Source organism: Salmo salar, chromosome ssa04 (assembly GCF_905237065.1).
Source record: "Salmo salar chromosome ssa04, Ssal_v3.1, whole genome shotgun sequence".
Taxonomy (NCBI): Eukaryota; Metazoa; Chordata; class Actinopteri; order Salmoniformes; family Salmonidae; genus Salmo; species Salmo salar.
The window spans coordinates 41,076,184-41,098,514 of record NC_059445.1 but is presented as its reverse complement, the minus strand read 5'-3'; the positions used below and the strand labels follow the sequence as shown (position 1 = coordinate 41,098,514).

The 22,331-nt window shown below is 46.5% G+C and overlaps 1 protein-coding gene across 7 annotated transcripts; it reads left to right on the top strand.

Annotated features, from left to right (window-relative positions):
• Positions 1–11,320: 11,320 nt before the first annotated feature.
• znf541 (zinc finger protein 541) lies at positions 11,321–22,326 on the top strand. 7 transcript variants are annotated; one of them, XM_014196285.2, is made up of 16 exons: positions 11,321–11,974; positions 12,823–13,049; positions 13,209–13,422; positions 14,136–15,273; positions 15,367–15,413; positions 16,150–16,249; positions 16,431–16,562; positions 16,653–17,001; positions 17,095–17,149; positions 18,830–18,972; positions 19,508–19,611; positions 19,710–19,785; positions 19,968–20,056; positions 20,724–20,840; positions 21,018–21,169; positions 21,356–22,326. In XM_014196285.2, the coding sequence occupies exons 2-16, from the start codon at positions 12,875–12,877 to the stop codon at positions 21,543–21,545; spliced, it is 3,081 nt and encodes a 1,026-aa protein (XP_014051760.2). In that variant the 5' UTR covers positions 11,321–11,974; positions 12,823–12,874; the 3' UTR covers positions 21,546–22,326. The 7 variants fall into 7 exon arrangements, with proteins under 7 accessions (XP_014051760.2, XP_014051764.2, XP_045572889.1 ...); XM_014196286.2 differs by having other exon boundaries at positions 11,323–11,974; positions 20,730–20,840; positions 21,015–21,169; XM_014196288.2 differs by having other exon boundaries at positions 11,324–11,974; positions 16,749–17,001; positions 21,015–21,169.
• The last annotated feature ends 5 nt before the right edge of the window (positions 22,327–22,331 follow it).

Below are 22,331 nucleotides of genomic sequence, written 5' to 3'. Positions count from 1 at the left end.
GGCCTCCGCAGTCTGCAGGGCCGTAGGGAGACCGGGCAACGGGAGGAGACGGCAGGACTTAGAGAACCGATCCACAACCACCAGAATCGCAGTGTTCCCCTGAGAGGGGGGAAGATCTGTCAAGAAGTCGATGGACAGGTGCGACCATGGTCGTTGTGGAACGGGGAGGGGCTGTAACTTCCCTCTCGGTAGATGCCTAGGAGCCTTAGTCTGGGCGCACACTGAACAGGAAGAGACATAGGACCTCACGTCCTTAGCCAAGGTGGGCCACCAGTACTTCCCCCTTAGACTCCGCACTGTCCTCGTCACACCAGTATGACCCGCAGTGGGTAGCGTGTGCGCCCACCGAATCAGACGATCACGAACACCGAGCGGCACATACATGCGCCCCACGGGCACCTGCGCAGGCGCAGGTTCCAACACCAATGCCCGCTCGATGTCCGCGTCCACCTCCCATACCACCGGTGCCACCAGCCTAGACGCTGGAATGATGGGAGTTGGATCGATGGGCCGGTCCTCCGTGTCATAGAGACGGGACAGCGCGTCGGCTTTAGTATTCAGGGAACCCGGTCTATAGGAAATGGTGAACCTAAACCGGGTGAAGAACATGGCCCACCTTGCCTGACGTGGATTCAGTCTCCTCGCTGCCCGGATGTACTCCAGGTTTCGGTGGTCGGTCCAGATGAGAAAGGGGTGCTTAGCCCCCTCAAGCCAGTGCCTCCACACCCTCAGGGCTTTGACCACCGCTAGCAACTCCCTGTCCCCCACATTGTAGTTACGCTCCGCCGAACTGAGCTTCTTCGAAAAGAAAGCGCAGGGGCGGAGTTTCGATGGCGTACCCGAGCGCTGTGATAGCACGGCACCCTCCCCCAGCCTCGGATGCTAAAGACGGGTCCGGGTGCGCCAACACGGGTGCGTCGGTGAACAGCGTCTTCAACTTCTTGAAGGCTCCGTCCGCCTCCGTCGACCATCGCAAACGCACCGGCCCACCCTTCAGCAGTGAGGTAATGGGAGCCACTACCTGGCCAAAACCCCGGATAAACCTCCGGTAGTAATTGGCAAAGCCGTGGTTGGAGTCGGCCAATTACGCACGGCCTTAACGCGTTTACACTCCATCACCACCCCCGTGGTGGAAATGCGATAACCCAGAAAGGAGACGGCTCGTTTGGAAAACTCACACTTCTCAGCCTTAACGTATAGGTCATGCTCCAGCAGTCTACCAAGCACCTTGTGCACCAGGGACACATGCGCGGAGCGGGTGGCGGAATATATCAGAATGTCATCGATATAGACAATCACGCCCTGCCCGTGCAGGTCCCTGAGAATTTCGTCAACAAAGGATTGAAAGACGGCTGGAGCATTTTTCAACCCATACGGCATGACGAGGTACTCATAATGGCCTGATGTGGTACTAAAGGCGGTTTTCCACTCGTCTCCCTTCTTGATACGCACCAGATTATACGCGCTCCTGAGATCCAGTTTTGTGAAGAACTGTGCTCCGTGAATGGATTCCACCGCCGTAGCGATGAGAGGTAGTGGGTAACTAAATCCCACCGTGATAGCGTTTAGACCTCTGTAATCAATGCACGGACGCAGACCTCCCTCCTTTTTCTTCACAAAAAAGAAACTCGAGGAGGTGGGTGAGATGGAGGGCCGAATGTACCCCTGTCCCAGGGATTCCGTGACATATGTCTCCATAGCCGCCGTCTCCTCCTGTGACAAGGTGTACACGTGACTCCTGGGAAGCGCAGCGTTAACCTGGAGATCTATCGCACAATCCCCCTGTCGATGAGGTGGTAATTTAGTCGCCTTCTTTTTACAAAAAGCGATCGCCAAATCGGCGTATTCAGGGGGAATGCGCACGGTGGACACCTGGTCTGGACTCTCCACCGACGTGGCACCTATGGAAACTCCTAGACACCTCCATGAACACTCCTCTGACCACCCCTGGAGAACCCCCTGTTTCCACAAAATACGGGGATTGTGACCAGCCAGCCAGGGGACCCCCAGCACCACCGGAAATGCAGGCGAATCAATAAGGAAAAAACTAATGCGTTCCTTATGATTCCCCTGCGTTACCATGTCCAGTGGCACCGTAGACTCCCTGACTAGGCCTGACTCTAATGGTCGACTATCTAGGGAGTGCACGGGGAAGGGGGAATCTAACGGCACCCGCGGAATGCCCAGCTTAATGGCAAGTCCACGATCCATAAAGTTCCCAGCTGCGCCTGAATCGACTAGCGCCCTATGCTGGGAACAGGGAAAAAATTTGGTAAACAAAACAGGTAAAAACACGTGACCAACAGGGGGTTCTGGATGACTCTGGTGCTGACTCACCTGAGGTGACCAAGAAGTGTTCTGCCTGCCCTCTCGACTCCCAGACTGGCTCCTCCAGCACCGGTCGGCCGTGTGTCCTCTCTGACCACAGTTGGTGCAGGAGGAGCCACCTCCTCCGGTGCCCCTTAGCACGGCCCCCCCTACCTCCATAGGGGTAGGGGCGGGGGTGCACGGGGGTGGAACGGGCAGGACCCTCTCCGAACGCCCGCGGGCAGCCAGCAAATTGTCCAGACGTATGGACATGTCTATCAGCTCGTCCAGGGACAGAGCTGTGTCCCAACAGGCCAGCTCCCTGCGGACGTCCGCCCGGAGACTGCAGCGGTAGTGGTCTATGAGGGCCCTGTCGTTCCACCCCGCCCCAGCAGCCAAGGTCCTGAACTCCAGCGCGAAGTCCTGAGCACTCCTCGTCTCCTGCCTGAGGTGGAACAGCCGTTCACCCGCCGCTCTTCCTTCCGGAGGGTGGTCGAACACGGCCCGAAAGCGGCGGGTGAACTCTGGGTAGTGGTCCCTCGCCGAGTCTGGGCTGTTCCAGACCTCATTAGCCCACTCCAGAGCCCGGCCCGTCAGGCAGGAAACGAGGGCACTCACGCTCTCCTCTCCTGTGGGAGCAGGTCTGACGGTGGCCAGGTACAGCTCAAGCTGGAGCAAAAACCCCTGGCACCCAGCCGCCGCCCCATCGTACTCCCTTGGGAGCGCCAAACGAAGCGCGCCAGAGCCAGACGTTGTAGGAGGCGAAGGTGGCTGTATCGGAGGAGGTGGAGGTGGAGAGAGGATTCCACTTCTCTCCCATCGGTCCATCCTCTCCATCATCTGGTCCATCGCCGATCCGATGCGGTGTAGGACCGTAGTGTGGTGAAGCACACGTTCCTCCATCGAGGGAAGAGGAGTGCCCGCTGCTCCCACTGATTCCATGCCTTTTCTTTAGGTGCGGGATTCTGTAATGGCTTCGGTAGTCGTGTAGGAGGAATGAGGCGCAGGAAGCAGCGAACACAGGGAGTGGTGTTTTTAATAACACTGGAGAATAAACAAAAGTTCCCAAACATAGGGAATAAATACAAATAGGCGACAAGGTAAAGCCGACGAACAACACGTCGTCAATGAACAAAATTAATCCCGCACAAACAACGGACGGGCCAGCTAAACTAAATACCCCCTCTAATAGCTAATTGGCCACAGGTGCCCAAAACCAAAAAAAGGGAAAACCAAAAAGGGGATCGGTAGTAGCTAATAGGCCGGTGACGACGACCGCCGAGCGCCACCCGAGCAGGAGGGGGCGCCACCGTCGGTGGGAATCGTGACAAAAGAACAGCACAGTAATTTTATGAATGCATTAAAACAATGGAAAAAAGTATATGAATAAGGTCAACATGTATAATCCCAGTGGACCTCAAATATTGTATTTGATTGAGTATTGTTAGCAGCTCCACCCATAGATTAATATCTCAATATGTCCACATATATTAATCCATCTGTCCTCCCATCCCATACATACTGTCATTTAGTGACATCATCCATTCTGCTTCAAATCAACACCAGCTCTACAAGGCAAAATGCTAGAAGGATATGTATATGCACTGGCATGCACTATTGACACGTTTTTTCATATCAAACAGTTGATTTGAAAATAAGGTCTTGACGATGACCGAGGTGAGCACACACATCGTTGAGGCAGCCACGGTGTTTTGGTCGATTATCGCATTTTTGGATCGCAAAAAATAAATAAATCTGAGCTACCGAATATTAGGGAGACATTACCGGCTTGCTTTTGTCCGAAAATTCTGTCATCATCAGAAGATATACTACTGTCGGATTTTAAACAGAAGCAATGGGGCTGTGCAATGGAGACACAGGGGGAGGTGAGCCGGGACTCTATAGTGCGTTTCAGAAGGCGAGGACTCCCTGTGAATTTGCCTCAGTCATTCTGGTCGGAGTCTACATTGCGTCGAGCCCCTGTGCACATACAGTGCAACATCTACTGCTGGATCAGACTCAGATCACAGAGGTGGAAAGGAAGTACCCGCATTCTACTTTGAATATCATAGGGATTTTAACCACACCAGCGCACAACAGGAACGTCCCACATACGAAGAATTGGTGAAATGTTCAACGAGGAAAGAAAAAATTCTGGACCCCGCCAAGTCTGTGTCCAAAAGGCTCCTTAACAGCTTCTTCCCCCAAGCTATAGGACTGCTGAACAATTAATCAAATGGCCAGTACCCCCCCCCCTTTACACTGCTGCTACCGTGTTGTTTATTATCTATGCATAGTCATTTTACCCCTACCTACATGTACAAATGACCTCAATGACCTCTAATAACCTGTACCCCGCACATTGACTTTGTACCGGTACCCTACGCTGTATATAGCCTTGTTATTGTTATTTTATTGTGTTACTTTTTTGACCTTAGTTTATTTAGTAAATATTTTCTTAAATCCATTTTCTTAAAACTGCATTGTTGGTTAAGGGCTTGTAAGAAAACATTACACGTTAAGGTCTACACCTGTTGTATTCGGCGCATGTGACATCCCTGCCATCCCAGGAATCCCCCTCTGTCCCCCTAGGCTGCCCTAGGGGGACCCCTGGTCATCACAGAGCAGGTCAACAGACTCTATAGGAAACAGAACAGCAGGAAGGCTGCGGTCCGGATACGGTCTCTCCAGCCACACTTAAGCACTGCACTGACCAGCTCTCCCCGTTTTCACTGACATATTCAACCATTCACTAGAGCAATGCACTGTTCCTGCCTGTTTCAAAACTTCCATCATCGTTCCAATTCCGAAAAAACTAAATGTGTTCTGCCTGAACGACTAGAATTAGTCATACACTGTTTTTTAGGCCTTAGTGAATTTAATCTTGCTTATTGACTACGTTTGGCATGTCCAGACGGCAAGTTACAGTAGGCCTAGCCTCAATATCAGTGCACATGCTATAGCCTATATTTAACAATGTATTTCCACATTGAAGCAATTAGAACAATGTGGACTGCAAACATGTTCAACATATTTAGCAAATAAGGGGCAGGCTATTTAATGAATTGGAGTTGATGACAACACAATATATAAAGTACACAACTTGAAGGAACCAAACGTTTAGCCATGGAGCACGTTCTGATTGGCAAGTGAGGGGCCAATCCTCGACACACCCACAACTCAACTGGTTTATTCACCAAAACCCAGCCCTTTCACTCCACCTCCAGCAACTGCACCTATAATTGCGGTGGTGAAAATAGCTGAAATATTTCTGACACACCCCCGAACCTATAGCGCTACCGCTAAGGCTTAGATTTACCATTGCGTTATGTTTGTATCTCTTTTCTCATGTCCTCTCTTTTTCCATCTGTAACCGATGTGAAATGGCTAGTTAGTTAGCGGTGGTGCGCGCTAATAGCGTTTCAATCAGTGACGTCACTCGCTCTGAGACTTGAAGCAGGGTCGTTGCAAGGGTCGCGGCTTTTGTGGCGCGATGGGTAACGATGCTTCGTGGGGTGTCAGTTGTTGATGTGTGCAAGGGTCCCTGGTTCGAGCCCGGGTTGGGGCGAAGAGAGGGACGGAACCTACACTTGTTACACATCCACTCCTTTATTTGCAATGTTGGCATGGTTTTATTTCCTGCCCCTGTACCTCATTTCAAACATTTATTTTTTCCGACAGCCAAAGTTTGCCCGGATGACCTCTTACCTGTTTAGGAAGGTTTTTCCAAAAGAGTTGAAGTGGCTGTTTTGTTTTGTACACTTTGTACAAAATAATAAAACGCAGAACTACAGGATGTTTCTTAACATAACTCTTTATTAACTAGCTACAACTACCTGTTAGCCTATCTCCAACCACGATCAACTGCCCATGACCTAACCGTCTGGGTGGTCTTAACCAATCACCGCACAGTATGATACGGCGGTAAAATGCATCCAATTATAATTCAGTATGTATTCACATATGAATATTACATCCCCCTTCTTTTAAACAAAATACAAATGTTTTACATATTCTAAGCTTTTCTTTTGGATACATGCTCTGTAGTTTGAACTCAAGGTAAGTAACCATTTATATTGCATAATACGCCAACTGAATCAACATAGACTCTGAAACAATGATCCAACTTTTCAAACAAGGGATTCTCAGCAACTCAGCTTTCACTGTAGAAATGACATCTTAACATTTCAAACAAATACAATACCAAAGCATGTCAAGTGAACTTTCAATAACAAGTTTACAGTCTGGAACGCTTTTAGGGCAGCGATCCGCCTACACCCTTTGACATTTCACAGGTCGAGGACAGCTCTGGGCTTGACCTCTCTTCCTGACCTTGTGCGATATGATGTTGAGCATGCTTCTGTGTCAGTCAACAGCTCTTGTGGTGTTGCAGGTAAGTGTGGTGTATGTTGTGCTGTGTGTGTGTTTAGTCCATCACGTTCTCTTTCAGGGGAACAGTTCATCTCATCAGTGTGTTGTTCTTTTGTGTTCAGTAAGTGACGACGATTGCGGCGGTACACTGCTCCTTCTGCTGTGCGGACGTGATATGAACGTTCAGTGTCAGCTGGCTGGATGACGACTGCTGGTTTCCAGAGGCCATGCTCCTGGATTCTAACTGACTCTCCGTCGATCAGTGGTGGCAGTGGTCTAGCTGACCTGTCGTAGTATCGCTTTTGTTGTTGTTGTCTCTGTGCACGTTTTTCATGCATTTCCTTGTAGCTGACAACCTCAGGTTGCAGCTGCTGGTTGGTGCTGGGAAGGGTTGAGCGAAGTCTGCGGCTCATCAACAGCTGGGCTGGTGATTTGAAGTTGTCAACTGGAGTGTTGCGGTATTCAAGGAGACTGAGGTAGGGGTCTCTCTTGTCTGCTTTTGCTTTGTCCATGAGTGATTTAGCAATCTGCACAGATTTTTCAGCAAGGCCATTACTTTGAGGGTAATGTGGGCTTGTGGTGACATGTGTGAACTCCCATGCTTTTGTGAAGGATTCAAACTCATTTGATTTGTAACAGGGCCCATTGTCAGATATTAAAGTCTCTACAATGCCATGCCTGGCAAAGGCTGCTTTCAGCTTGTGTATCACAGCTGCAGATGTGGTGCTGTGAAGCTTGTCGAGTTCGAAGTATCTGCTGTAGTAGTCCACTGTTACGATGTAGTCCTCGTTGTTCCAGGTGAACAGATCGGTTGCCACAACCTGCCAGGGTCGGTCTGGGATACAGTGAGGTAACATTGGCTCTTTGGTGTTTGAGGGGCGTCTTTCAAGACAGATGGTGCATCTACCAACAATGTCCTCTATTTGTTTGCACATTCCAGGCCAAAACAAAATGTCCCGTGCTCTCTGTTTGCACTTTTCCATGCCCATGTGTCCAGCATGGATCTTTGTCAAAATCTCTTCTCTGAGACTGGTAGGAATAATGATTTTCTCTCCTTTGAAAATGATTCCGTTGATCTGTGATAGTTCATCACGATGGTTCCAGAATTCTGAGACGCTCTGAGGGCATTTTCTCCTCTCCTCAGGCCATCCATCCTGTATGACTTTCCTCAGCTGTGTGAGTTGTGAGTCCTTGTCTGTTTCTGCTTGTATCTCCTTCAGTTTCGTGTCACTAACTGGTAAGTTGCTGTACACAGTGTGCACTTGCATGTCCATGCCCTCACTGAGGCTGCTGTCCTTGTAGGTAAGAAACTTCCTGGAGAGTGTGTCTGCGACAGGGATGTCTTTGCCTGGACGGTGAGTGATTGTGAAGTCGTATTTTTGTAGTTGAAGGATCATTCTCTGTAGCCTTGGCGGGGCTGCAGCTAGTGGTTTCCTCATGATTGACTCAAGGGGCTTGTGGTCGGATTCCACAATGACTTGTCGTCCATATACGTACTGATGGAAACGTTTACATCCGAACAGAATGGCATAGAGCTCCTTTTCGATTTGAGCGTAGTTGATTTCACAGTCTGTGAGAGATTTGGAAGCGTAGCCGATGGGCTTTCCTTCTTGCAGTAGCACTGCACCTAGTCCATACTTCGACGCGTCCACTTGGAGTCTGAGCTCTTTGTTGGGGTCGTAGTAGGCAAGGATTGGTCCTGGTTCTCTCGTGATCAAGTCTTTCACATTCTGGAAAGCAATGTCGTGTTGCTTGTCCCAAAGAAACTCACTGGACTGCTTTAGCAGTTGACGCGAGGGTGCATTAGCATTGGAGAGGCTGGGTGCGAACTTGGCTAAGTAGTTGACCATGCCAAGCACTGTTTCCAGCTCTGCACGGTTCTTTGGTGGCTCCATTTCTTTTATGGCTGAGATCTTCTGTGGATCTGGCTTGATTCCATTCGCTGTGAGAAGATGTCCGAAGTAGCTGACCTCTGTAGCGCTGACTGTGCTCTTCTCGGGGTTGAGCCGGACTCCTCTCTCGCGGGACCTTTGCAGCATCGCGCGGAGGTTTCGGTCGTGCTCCTCTTTGGTTCGACCATAAACAAGGATGTCGTCCACAATTGCCACAACTCCGTCGAGGCCTTCATATACTTCGTCAATCTTTCGCTGAAACTCGTCTTGGGCTGAGATAATCCCAAAAGGCAGGCGACGGAACCTGTAGCGTCCAAACGGTGTGTTGAATGTTGTGAGCTTAGATGACTCTTCTGTGAGCTTGATAGCCCAGTAGCCTGATCTAGCGTCCATGAACACTGAAGTAGTGTGCTCCCGCTAGCTTGTGCGTGATACCATCTAGCGTCGGTAAAGGGTAATGGGGCCGTTTGATAGCCTTGTTCAAGTCTCTTGGGTCGAGGCATACTCGGAGCTTGCCTGTGCGTGGTTTCTCCACCACCACTAACGCGTTTACCCAGTCAGTCGGTTCTGTAACCTTGGTGACTATGTCAGATTGCTCCATGCTCTCCAACTCTTTCTTCAGACGGGCACGGAGAGCAAGGGGAATCTTTCTCAGTGGGTAGACCACAGGGGTTGCGTCTGGGCCAAGGTGAATGGTACATTCTCCTGGGAATAATCCTATTCCTGTAAAGACATCAGCAAACTCCTCCAGTACATTTTCTGTCTCTACTGGTGCTGTTACTGATAAAACTAGCTTGATGAGGTCCATGTCTAAACATGCTTTAAGACCTAGCACTGCAGGTGCTCTAGTGTCAACAACGTAAAAGTCCAACATCATGTCACTTTCCTTGTATTTGCATTTGAAAGTGCATGTGCCTTTTACTGGGAGCTGTTCACCACCATAACCATTCAGTCTGAGCATGGTGGGCTGTAGCTCGCACTCAGATGTCAAGCTGCGGTACTTATTCAGAGGAATAATGTTTACTTGTGCACCAGTGTCTAGTTTGAACTTTAGCTTTGTGCCTTGTGTTCCTATCTCAATGTCAGCAAAGGCTTGCTCTGTCTCTGATATGTGACTTTTCTGTGTCACTGAATCAATAAACAGTTCATCATCATTTGACTCTTTGATTGACATTTCATCTTCACTCACTGTGTGTACTGTTTTTCCACGGTAAGCTCTGCACACTTTTGCAAAGTGATTCCATTTACCACATTTAGTACACTGTTTGCCTTTAGCTGGGCAATTTCCTTGTTCGCCATGCACTTTGTATCCACAATATCCACATGTTTTGGGGCGTTTTGAGTCTGTGTCGCTCTGTTTTGGAGTTATGTCTCTCTCCGTTCTGAAACGCTCTCTCTGGGCACCGGAGGTGTGCTTTGATGTCTGCCTGACTGCGTGCACTGCTTGTTCACGTGATGCGCTCGTGCTGCGGCGCGAAATGGTTTTCATCTGAGCCTGTGCTAGCTCGTGAGATCTGGCTATGTCGATAGCTCTGTCCAGCGTTAGCTCAGACCCAACATTCAAAAGTTTCTCTCTCACTCGCGGTGAGTGTATTCCAAATACAATACGGTCCCTGACCATCTCATCCTTGTTTGCATAATCACAGTCTTTCACAAGCAGACGCAGCTCAGTCACAAACTGTTCAAAAGACTCGCTAGCTCCCTGTACTTTCTCATGGAATTTGTACCTAGCGAAAATTGTATTAGTCTTCCGCACAACATATGCTTCAAAACGATCGTAGTATGTTTTCAGTACCTTTGATTCAGCCTCGGTAAGTGTCCATGTGTTGTAAATATCTCTCCCTTTTTCACCGATCCAGAGGAGCAGGTAGCTACATTTTTCCTCTTCTCCTCTTTCCTTCAGGGGACCCGTGAACATTAGCTCCACATGCTGTTTGTACTTACGCCATGCATCGGGTAAGTTTGTAGACTCCCAGTCCATTCGAGGTGAAGGAACTCCAGAAAAATCCATCTTTTAAGACCATCCCACTTCTGACACCATGTTTTGTTTTGTACACTTTGTACAAAATAATAAAACGCAGAACTACAGGATGTTTCTTAACATAACTCTTTATTAACTAGCTACAACTACCTGTTAGCCTATCTCCAACCACGATCAACTGCCCATGACCTAACCGTCTGGGTGGTCTTAACCAATCACCGCACAGTATGATACGGCGGTAAAATGCATCCAATTATAATTCAGTATGTATTCACATATGAATATTACAGTGGCCAAAGGGATTTTGGGGGTCTACTGACAGAGCATTGCCTAGGATCAGTCCTTCTACCTCCCTGTGCATGATGGCAGTGGTAAACCACATAAAGAATGACATTTGCATGGCAAATATCTGTGCCATAGGCCCATGAGCCCTTACAATAGATTTGAAAGTAGTCTTCACTGTCGAGTATTGACCCACCACCATCGGTTTGTTGTCAAAATCTGCATCCTCAAAGCTGAGAGAGTGAAAGTAATGGAAGCCATATTGTTTCTCTATGGGCAGCCTCTTGTAATATAGATACTTGAGGTCTTTTGTGACTATGTTGACGTCCTACAGCGTTTCAGCATTTTTGTCCTTCATCCCCCCACTAGACATGATGGTGGAGTGTGTAGGCCTAGTCCTGTAGAACAAATAACAGTCCTTGAAGTGTTGGTGAGTCTCTTATTCTGCAGTAAAAGTATGCAAAAAGTGTTTTCACTTCCTCTAAAAAAATAAAAGAAGAAAAAGCTGGAAATTGTGAGCAGAACAGTGGTCTCAGATCTTATGATGCCTCTGTTACATACTCAGAGGGTGTTGACCACAGCTGTTCAAGTGCAACTAACACAGACAAAATGTCAGTTGGAGGATTGCAATGTTTTACTAAAAAGGCGAATAAGAAAGGGCTCAGACATAAGAATGTACAGCGTAGGATAAACATGGTACTGATATTGGCAGCCCTTATGCCAAACCAGAAGGAAAATAGGAAGGCAAGTAGGCCTATGGATTTCACCAGCCAGTGTCGACAGTTAGTTTGGATGGGAATGGGATTTAATATATTAAAAGTAATCCATTCCATCCAGTGTAAGTAACATTGTAATATTGAATGAAAAATCGAATTAACCATCTGATGAACGTTCCAAGGCCGAGGGTTTGCTTTAGTGGCAGTGCTCTGTCAGTTGAAAAAAACGGATATTTGACCTGGCTGTGATACCTCACACCCACCCTGTCAGGCCTGAGTGAGACAGATCGGGGACAGACAGACAGCTAACCGTCGGCATCCGTTTTCCCTCTCAATTCAGATATTGAAGTGTAGGCCTACAGTTTTTAGCAGTTAGCTACCTGCTATGGAAAATATCTGGATGACTTGAGTAGAATTGATAAGAGGTGAGTTCCTGCTAAACTATTAACTAGCTAGTTAGCGAAATTGGCTGATAACAGTCAAAGATTTTTCTAATTGGTGATCTATAGCTAGCTTTCTCATGGCAGCACCACAAATAAGGTTACTGTCTTTGACCTCAACATCAACTTTTTCGCCTTGCATGCTAGCTAGCTCCTTAGCTAAGATAGCTAGCTAGGTAACGTTAACTGTTACTCTCTAGTAGCATAGGAAATTCTGAGGTGATTATGTTTTAGTAGCTAGCTAGCTAGCTAAGTTAGCTTACTACCAAGTGGATGAAGATCATTCAGCCAACTAATCAGATAGCTAACGCTATGTCAAAGCAGATTTAAAAGAAATAACGTTAGCTAAAACAACACAATTTGTTTAACGAGCTAGCTACTTGAGGCGAATCATTCACAAATTGGAACTGAGAGTACTGTAACAAGCAAGCACGTCTTTCTAGCTTTTAGCTAGCTAGGTAGCTCGCTTATTGATTAACCAATAAGTTATTGATTAACCAACCGTATTTTTTTCACCCAAACTGTTAATCTAAGTCCAATGACATGGTGACATTTGTTATTGAGTTCACGTTAGTTGACATCTCAACCAAAAATAAATCAAAACTACACCATGACGTCTGTGCCCAGTGAGTAGAGGCTCAGACTGCTCTCAACTCCACATGCTGTTGGGCTTAAGTTACTGTTTGTCCTTCCTTTACCCTACAAATTAACACATGTCAAATAATTAACTCCGTTCAATGACTGGTACCTTGTATTTTTGTGTTTTAGACAAGATGAGTGTGTGTAACGTTAACGTTACTGTCAATGAAGGAAGTAACTACATTTGGTTGCAGATATGGCAAAGCAGCAGACATACTGTATCAAGGCGCACTCTTAAGAGAGACAATGTTGGAGACTGAGGAATGCGCCAAGGGGTGTTTGCCCCCTCATTCTACCAGTGAGCACTTCACTGTTGATGATGTTGATGTCCTCAACGCCCTCAACCCACCACTTCCCTTCTCGCACCCATTTCACCCAGAGCCTTGGATGGGATGTGAGCCAAATAGAAACATGGAGATTGGTGAGTAGTTGTAGCAGAATATCGCTGAATAAATGTCTTGTCTGAGTGAGCAGTAATGAATTGAAGAATGATAATGCCATCCCTATTTGTGTTAATTTTATGTTTGAGTATTAGCTAGGTGTGCTTAGCTATATTCCTTTTTCTGCAATATCACTTCAGATAACTCCTCTGGTCCTGTCATCGTGGGAGAGGGCACTCTGTTGGAGCCATTTTCATTGACAGTACCTGTCAGGTCTTCACCTTATGAGTGTACACTCTGCCATAAGATGTTTGGAACCGCCAACACACTCAACAAACATTTACTGACCCACCAACAGGAAAGACCACATGTTTGCCCCATCTGCCAACGAGCATTTAAACGTCATGATCACCTGTGAGTCATATCCCCTCGCTCTAGAAGCAATAATTCTGGATTAACAATTACACTGAGTGTACAAAACATTAGGAACACATTTTTCTCTCAGAACAGACCCAATTCGTCGGGGCATGGACTCTACAAAGTGTCTAAAGCGTTACACAGGGATGCTGGCCCATGTTGACTCCAATGCTTCCCACCGTTGTGTCAAGTTGACTTGATGTCCTTTGAGTGGTGGACCGTTCTTCATACACATGAGAAACTGTTGAGTGTGAAAAAATCTAATCAAATTTGATTTGTCACTTACGCATGGTTAGCAGATGTTAATGCGAGTGTAGCGAAATGCTTGTGCTTCTAGCTCCGACAATGCAGTAATATCCAACGAGTAATCTAACCCAGCAGCATTGCAGTTCTTGACACTACTACCAAACGCCGTTCAAAGGCAGTTAAATATTCAGACTTGCCCATTTACCCTCTGAATGGCACACATACACAATCCATGTATCAATTGTCTCAAAGCTTAAAAATTATTCCGTAACCTGTCTCCTCCCCTTCATCTACACTAATTGGATGTAACATGTGACATCAATAAGGAATCATAGCTTTCACCTGGTCAGTCTATGTCATGGTAAGAGCAGGTGTTCCTAATGTTTTATACACTCGTATGTTTTTTGATACAGTCATTTGACATTTCAGTGCCCTGATGAAAACGATAACATCTCTCTCTGCAGCAATGGCCACATGTTGACCCATCAGAAACGCAAGCCGTTCCGATGTGCTGAACCCGGGTGCCAGAAGAGCTACTGTGATTCTCACTCCCTGAAGCGCCACTATATCTCTCAGCATGGTCTCCCTCTCATCCCGCCTATGTCCCAAAGCCCGCCTCACCCAACCCACCCAGCCCACTCTGCTACTACCCAGTGGGAGCCTGTGGATAGTGCTGCATGTAATTACCACCCCATGTTCCTGACCCAAGCCAAACCGACATCAGACACTCAACAGAAGGTCGCTGATTACTCTGGCTTTTTCAGCTTCAACAGTTACAAGGGGTTTGCTCCTCCAAGTGGCCTACAACTGAACAACTACTCAGAGCAGAACATCTCTCAGTCAAGGCCTATCTTAGTCCTGGACACCTGGATGCAGCAGTCTGACAAAGGTCCTTGTAGTGAGTGCCCAGGTGAATTAAATCCACCCCAGTGGGCCCCTGAGCCGAGTAACATCACCACTGCTACTTTACCATCACTACCTCCTGGAGTGGATAGCCCAAGTCCTCATGGCTGGGAGAGTGTAGTTGACTTCCCTGTGTCTGACCTCCAAGTGCTTGAAGAAATATTGTCCTGTCATCCCTGTAGTGAGGCTGGTAACCGGGAGTGTTTAGTGAAGCCAGCGTCCCCGGAGAAGAGCTACTCTCCATCCAAGCAGGAGCAGTCAACTTATGGCCAGATGAACTCGGAAGGGAAACCCCAAGTTAACACTCAGCTGTACTCTTTTGAACCAACAGCAAGCTCAGATTCCAGTGTAACATCTACGTCGTTTCCCAACACTGTTTTCATCCACTCAAGCACAAGTCTTCCAAACAAGCCCAACCCAGTCCCACCTATCCCGCCGCCACCAGCCATCATCCTACCCTGCCTCTACAGTGTGCTGAAGTCAGAGACTTGTAATACAAAGAGCGACAGTAAGAGAAAGAGAGAGAGGAGGAAGAAGGGGAGGGCTGTAGAGCTTCCTGCTCCACCTCTCCCCACACCTCGCCCCACTTCTCTCCTGGCTCCCCGACGTCCCCGCCCTCGGCCACACTACCTCGTCTCCCCAAGCCAGGTGGCTATGGCCTCTTTTAGCTCAGACAGCAACCCTCGTCAGACCTTCCAGGTATGCGCACTACTAGCAGTGCTCAACAATTGAACACATGCCAGTTTGTTTATCAATACTGTATTTATAATATTTCTATATTCCTCCGTACAGGGAAGAAATGTCAGTGTGCCAGGAGAGGGACAACAGTGTATTGACGGGTAATAATGAATAGAAATAAAAATACACTGTTTCATGAGCTGAAATATAAGATCCTAGAAATTTTCCATACGCACAAAAAGCTGATTTCTCTCAAATTTTGTGCACAAATTTGTTTACATCCCTGTTAGTGAGCATCTCTCCTTTGCCAAGATAATCCATCCACCTGACAGGTGTGGCATATCAAGAAGCTGTTTAAACAGTATGATCATTACACAGGTGCATCTTGTGCTGGGGACAATTAAAGGCCACTCTAAAATGTGCAGTTCTGTCACACAACACAATGCCACATATGTCTTTAAGTTTTGAGGGAGCGTGCAGTTGGCATGCTGACTGCAGGAATGTCCACCAGAGCTATTGCCAGATAATTGAATGTTTAATTTCTCTATGGCGTCGTGTGGGCGAGCGGTTTGCTGTTGTCGACGTTGTGAACAGAGTGCCCCATGGTGGCAGTGGGGTTATGGTATGAGCAGGCATAAGCTACAGACAACACAATTGCAATTTATCTAGATCCTCAGGCCCATTTATTAAAACATTTTTCTGTATCTGAACGACGGATGCATATCTGTATTCCCATTCATGTGATATCCATAGATTTGGGCCTAATGAATTTATTTCAATTGATTGATTTCCTTATATGAACCGTAACTCAGGAAAATCAATGAACTTGTTGTATGTTGTGTTTATATTTTTGATCAGTAGAGATTGGCCAATTAACTGCTGGCCTTCTTCCCATAGGATATTCCCTAGCTCTCACAAGACAGAACAGAGCAACAAGGCCAGGTCCTCAAGTGGACCATATGCACCCTCTATTAAAATGGAACGTTACTCTCCAGAGGTAACAGCTTACTTAGCCATATTATTATTTACATTATGATATTATTAAACATGAATCAACTTGGGACGCTATATTTATTACATGTCCAGATGTCAAGTAAGCACAAATGTATTTTTTTGTTAGGTCAAACTTTTGTCATTACAGACTGTATGTCTATTTGTGCCTATGATGTTTCCTGCAGCCTGGAGAGAGAGCACCACAGACTCCGAGGTCTCCATCTAGAACAGAAGACATGCCTCTGTCTCCTTTGGTCATCCCTGTTTCAGTTCCAGTCTCTGCGAAGACTGATCCTGACACTCCTTCATCACTCAATGTAAGTATAGGAAAAAAGAGATTACAACGGTCAGTGCCATAAGTCATTACTTGTACACTGATAACCCCCCTGTGGTTGGTTGTGTGGCAGGCAGAGAACCCTCAGAATGGTTCAGGGAGGTCAAAGAGGAGCCGGCGTCTTGACTTCATGAAGACTCTGATCATTCCTCCCCCCATGCTCCCACAGCCGTCCCCACGGAGGCTCCTAGGCGAGGAGGGTGGGGGTGCTTCCTGGTGTCGTGCAGCAGGCAGCTACCCCAGTCAGCTACGCTCCCCCATGTACTTGGCAGACCACCTGCTCAACCCCAGCTTCCAGCCTCCTCCCTACACACCCCCACCCATGCTGAGCCCCCTACGCCCAGGGACCGGCCTGTACTTCAGCACAGTGCCTTGGCTTCACCCCGGCCCTCCTCTGCCCAGCAGCTACACCGCCTCTTTGGGTTTGTTTCGCATTAGGAAGTATCTTCCCAGGTTCAGAGTTTTGCCACTGAAATACATGAAGAACTTTGTGTTTCATGGCTTCTGCTTTTCAGATGGAGCTGATGGAATCTCCTTGATGATGGACGACACAGTGGTCAACATAGAGCCGTACGTTTCTCTCTGAAGTGTGTTCAGCCAAAGCTTTAGTGTTACAATCCTTGAGAGTCAGTCTGTCTATATACAGTGCAGTCGGAAAGTATTCAGACCCCTTGACTTTTTCCACATTGTTACATTACAGCCTTATTCTAAAATTGATTAAATCGTTTTTTCCCCCTCATCAAACTACACGTAGTACCAAATAATGACAAAGCAAAAATTGGTTTTAGAAATGTTTACTAATTTATAAAAAATTAAAAACTGAAATATCACATTTACGTAAGTATTCAGACCCTTTACTCAGTGCTTTGTTGACGCACCTTTGGGAGCGATTACATCCTTGAGTCTCCTTGGGTATGACGCTACAAGCTCAGTACACCTGTATTTGGAGAGTTTCTCCCATTCCTCTCTGCAGATCCTCTCAAGCTCTCAAGCTCTGTCAGGTTCGATGGGGAGCGTCGCTGCACAGCTATTTTCAGGTCTCTACAGAGATGTTTGATTGGGTTCAAGTCTAGGCTCTGGCTGGGCCACTCAAGGACATTCAGAGACTTGTCCCGAAGCCACTCCTGCGTTGTCTTGGCTGTGTGCTTAGGGTCTTTGTCCTGTTGGAAGGTGAACCTTCACCCCAGTCTGAGGTCCTGAGCGCTCTGGAGCAGGTTTTCATCAAGGATCTCTCTGTACTTTTCTCCGTTCATCTTTGCCTCAATCCTGACTAGTCTCCCAGTCCCTGCCGCTGAAAAATATCCCCACAGCATGATGCTGCCACCACCTTGCTTCACAGTAGGGATTGTGTCAGGTTACCTCCAGACGTAATGCTTGGCATTCAGGCCAAAGAGTTGAATCTCGGTTTCAACAGACCAAAGAATCTTGTTTGTCATGGTCTTAGAGTCTTTAGGTGCCTTTTGGCAAACTCCAAGCAGGCTGTCATGTGCCTTTTACTGAGGAGTGGCTTCCGTCTGGCCACTCTACCATAAAGGCCTGATTGGTGGTGCTGCAGAGATGGTTGTCCTTCTGGAAGGTTCTCCCATTTCCACAGATGAACTCTGGAGCTTTGTCAGAGTGACCATTGGGTTCTTGGTCACCTCCCTGACCAAGGCCCTTCTCCGATTGCTCAGTTTGGCCAGGCGGCCAGTTCTAGGAAGAGTCTTGGTGGTTCCAAACGTCTTCCATTTAAGAATGATGGAGGCCAGCCACTGTGTTCTTGGGGACCTTCAATGCTGCAGAAATGTTTTGTTACCCTTCCCCAGATCTGTGCCTCGACACAATCCTGTCTTGGAGTTCTACGGACAATTCCTTCGACCTCATGGCTTGGTTTTTGCTCTGACATGCACTGTCAACTGTGGGACCTTGTATAGACAGGTGTGTGCCTTTCCAAATCATGTCCAATCAATTGAATTGACCACAGGTGGACTCCAAGTTGTGGAAACATCTCAAGAATGATCAATGGAAACAGGATGCACCTGAGCTCAATTTCGAGTCTCATAGCAAAGGGTCTGAATACTTATGTAAATACGTTTTGGTTTTTGTGTGTAAATTTGCAAACATTTCTAAAAATCTGTTTTCGCTTCATCATTATGGGGTGACGTGTGTAGATTCCTGTGGATTCTATAGGAATCTACACGCGCTCGGAAAAAGTCGAGCGGTCTGAATACTTTCCGAAGGCACTCTATAAGGAGCCTGTGTGATTTCCAGGAGAATCAACGTGGGCCAACGTTTCCAGGCTGAGATCCCACCCATTCGTAACCTGCTTCTAATGCTATATGATGAGCACCCTGCTCAGCTTGTCTGGGCTCCATGGGGAGACGTATCCAGCAACGTGGAAACACAAAAAGGGGGTGTGTTTCTCTTTTTAACGATCACACACACACGGTTGTACTATATATTGGTATGAGCTACTGTATTGGTAGTACAATTGATACTAGGTTGAATATATGCAGGTTAGGAGAACATAATAATTCCAGTTCGAAAATAGACAAATTCATGGGACCAGCGCCATTGCTGATTCTACAAGATTAGCATTGAAAACGTGACCCACGGTCGGGGGAATCAAGTAATAAAGTTGCTGTAGATCATTTTTAAAACTTTGAAATGAATAGAATGACAGTAAAGCAGTTATGCTATGTGTTTGCTGAGTAGTTAGCCGAAATTCACAACGCTTCTCACTTTGATTGGGAAATTTCTGTTCTGCTAAAACTCACTTCCAGCAATTTTAGCTCGCATTGCTGGTCCCATTGTTTAGAATTCTTCCGCATTCATGCAAAGAGTTATGGGATATTAGAATTCTCTTGTCCTAACTTGGGTATCTTCAACCTAGACCTGATATCGACATGAAATGTGAGAGGTGACTTGTCTGCTTGACTGTTTTTCCAGTGACTGAACTGATAGACTTGTGCTGTTCCAGCGTGCTGCCAGGAGGGGGCACCAACACAGAACTGGCCCTCCACTGTCTGCATGAGGTGCAGGGAGACATTCTGGTGAGCAGTACAACAGTATGGTACCTGAGCTCAGCTCAAATTGAAGACGATGTTGATTCAGGACAACTTATGGTATACATTGTGTGTTGTGTCCCTAGGCTGCACTCGATTTACTGTTAGTCAGGGGAGACTTCCGTTCCTCAACACACCCTTTGTGTGACTATCACTACCCAGGTACCAAATTTGATACTCTGAAAAGTGGAATGAAGACAAACGAGTTATGAATATTGACGCCCATTTCAAGACTATTCAATTATGTTCTTTGATGTTTACATGTTTAGTTCAAGCCATGCCGTACATGCTACTAATACTTTAACTTCTCTTCATAAAACTGTCATAAAACCTATGGCTGACAGGGTCAGATTATTGGAGTCCTCAAGAGAAGAAACTATTTCGTAAAGCGCTGCTCACCCATGAGAAGGACTTCCAGCTTATTCACAGTGTGGTAAGAGAATCATAATATTGAAATGCCCAAATACACTGAGTGTACAAAACATTAAGAACACCTTCCTAATATTGAGTTGCAACCCCATTTTTGCCCTCAGAACAGTCTCAATTTGTCGGGGCCTGGACTCTACAAGGTGTCGAAAGCGTTCCACAGGGATGCTGGCCCATGTTGACTCCAATGCTTCCCACAGTTGTGTCAAGTTGGCTGGATGTCCTTTGGGTGGTGGACCATTCTTGATACACATAGGGAAACTGTTGAGCGTGAAAAACCCAGCAGCGTTTCAGTTCTTGACACAAACCGGTGAAGCCTGGCACCTACTACCATACCACGTTAAAAGGAACTTAAATCTTTTGTCTTGCCCGTTCACCCTCTGAATGGCACACATACACAATCCACGTCTCAATTGTCTCAAGGCTTAAAAATTGTTTAAGGTGTCTTCTCCCCTTCATCTACACTGATTTGAACTGGATTTAACAGGAGCCATCAATAAGGGATCGTAGCTTTCACCTGGATTCACCAGGTCAGTCTGGCATGGAAAGAGCAGGTGTTCATGTTTTGTACACTCAGTGTATACTTGTAATGTCGTGCTGCCATTGGACAGGGTATAGACAGAGAAGGAAGACTGAAGAAATGGCATTAACCTGACAGTTGTCTCACACTGAAGTTACAGACTAAGTCCGTGACGCAGTGTGTGGAGTACTACTATGCAATGAAGAAGCTCAAGAAGTTCAAGCAACGCAGTCGAGGATCAGACAGAAAGGAAGCAGTTGGAGAAGTGCCTGTGAGTTTAGTGTAGTATAGTATTGTGTATAGTGTAGTATAGTATTGTAAAATATGTATCAAACCTCCTATACAGTACAAACAGTTTTAGGTTTACAGAAACAGATTTACTTACTATGTCAAACAATTCAGCCAATATTTTCCAGTTAAATAATTTCCACTTCCTGTATATCAGCAGATGGAGTCACCTGGCTGTTATGAGGACAACCATGTGGGACGGAGAGGGCCCAGGAGGACACTTACTAAACCAGGGAACAGGACTAAAGGGGTACAGGAGGAGCAGACTACCACAGGAGGTGCTTTGGAGTACATCTGTCGAGAGTGTGGGCGGTCAGTGGAACTTCACTAAAACGATGCCAGGGACACATCACAATGATATCGCAAAACACTGCTGTCTTGTTGAGCATCCCCTTGGTTAATTAATCCACGATGACATGTTGACCCCCCTCTATTTCTGAGCACCTTTGATCGTTCTCACGTCATCATACTGACATGTATAAATCTGTCCCCCTCCAGGGTATTTGACAAGGTGAAGAGTCGTAGTGCTCATATGAAAACCCACCGGCAGCAGGAGAGGGAGTGGCTGACCAGGTATGTCTGGCCTATGGGCTGCCCTGCAGACAACCCTCATCAAGGAGATCCCGGTCAGGACTCTGCCAAGGTGCCTTTACTCTACTGTACGAGAGGAGTCCTCTATAGTACATAGTGGTGAGCACAGGACTGTTTCAGTTACTGACAAGTCAAGTATACGTCAAAATCTTACACATGACCGAAATTCACTCACTATGAATTCATATTGGCAGGTATTTATTGAAAATCACTTCAAAATAATGTTTAACTAAAGAAAGCAACAACAATTGACATGTTTTTTTTTTCTCTCCAAAAAAACACACCCACACATACTATAAGGTTTAGAACTTTCTGTGATGTTGCATTCATGTTCCTTTGTCATTCTCTGCTGTTGGATAACTGGTTCTGTTATTGTTGGTTCACATTGTCCTAAAGTTTCTAAACATGCTGTTTTTAAGCAACCTGAAATCCTTGCTAAAATAAATGTCCTGTGGTTTTAATTACATTTGTATCAATATGAAAGCCAAAGTTTGCCTGGTATGCTCAATTGAATAATCCATTGTAAAAGAATTCAGTTATTATTGGAGTTATTACTCTTTGTATACAACTACAAGACATTGACAATTGGTTATAAAAAATGCATATGAATCAGGGTTAGATCCTGGGCAGCTGAGAACAGAGAATGTATTTACTGAACTGTGGCCCGCTCCTCACAAACAGTTTTGGCCTGAGTTTAACACTTCTGGATTGGATCTTGTGTTATGTTCTTTAAGTTAAAATTCTTGATGAACAATCCACTAGTTCAGGAAGAGTACGGCCTCTACCTGACTTGCATGTCCTCTATGTGAGAGTGTTGATGAAAGTTAAACTTGTTGTCTCACTCAGGTGATGTTTTAAAATAAATGTGTTTGTCTGAACAATG

What these genes read in the sequence shown, in the direction of transcription:
- znf541 (XM_045716932.1), top strand. Translation starts at nt 12,875, where the DNA reads ATGTTGGAGACTGAGGAATGCGCCAAGGGGTGTTTGCCCCCTCATTCT. An exon ending in TTTAAACGTCATGATCACCT is followed by an intron (nt 13,423 to 14,135) that starts GTGAGTCATATC and finishes CTCTCTCTGCAG; the next exon opens with CAATGGCCACATGTTGACCC. An exon ending in ACCCTCGTCAGACCTTCCAG is followed by an intron (nt 15,274 to 15,366) that starts GTATGCGCACTA and finishes TCCTCCGTACAG; the next exon opens with GGAAGAAATGTCAGTGTGCC.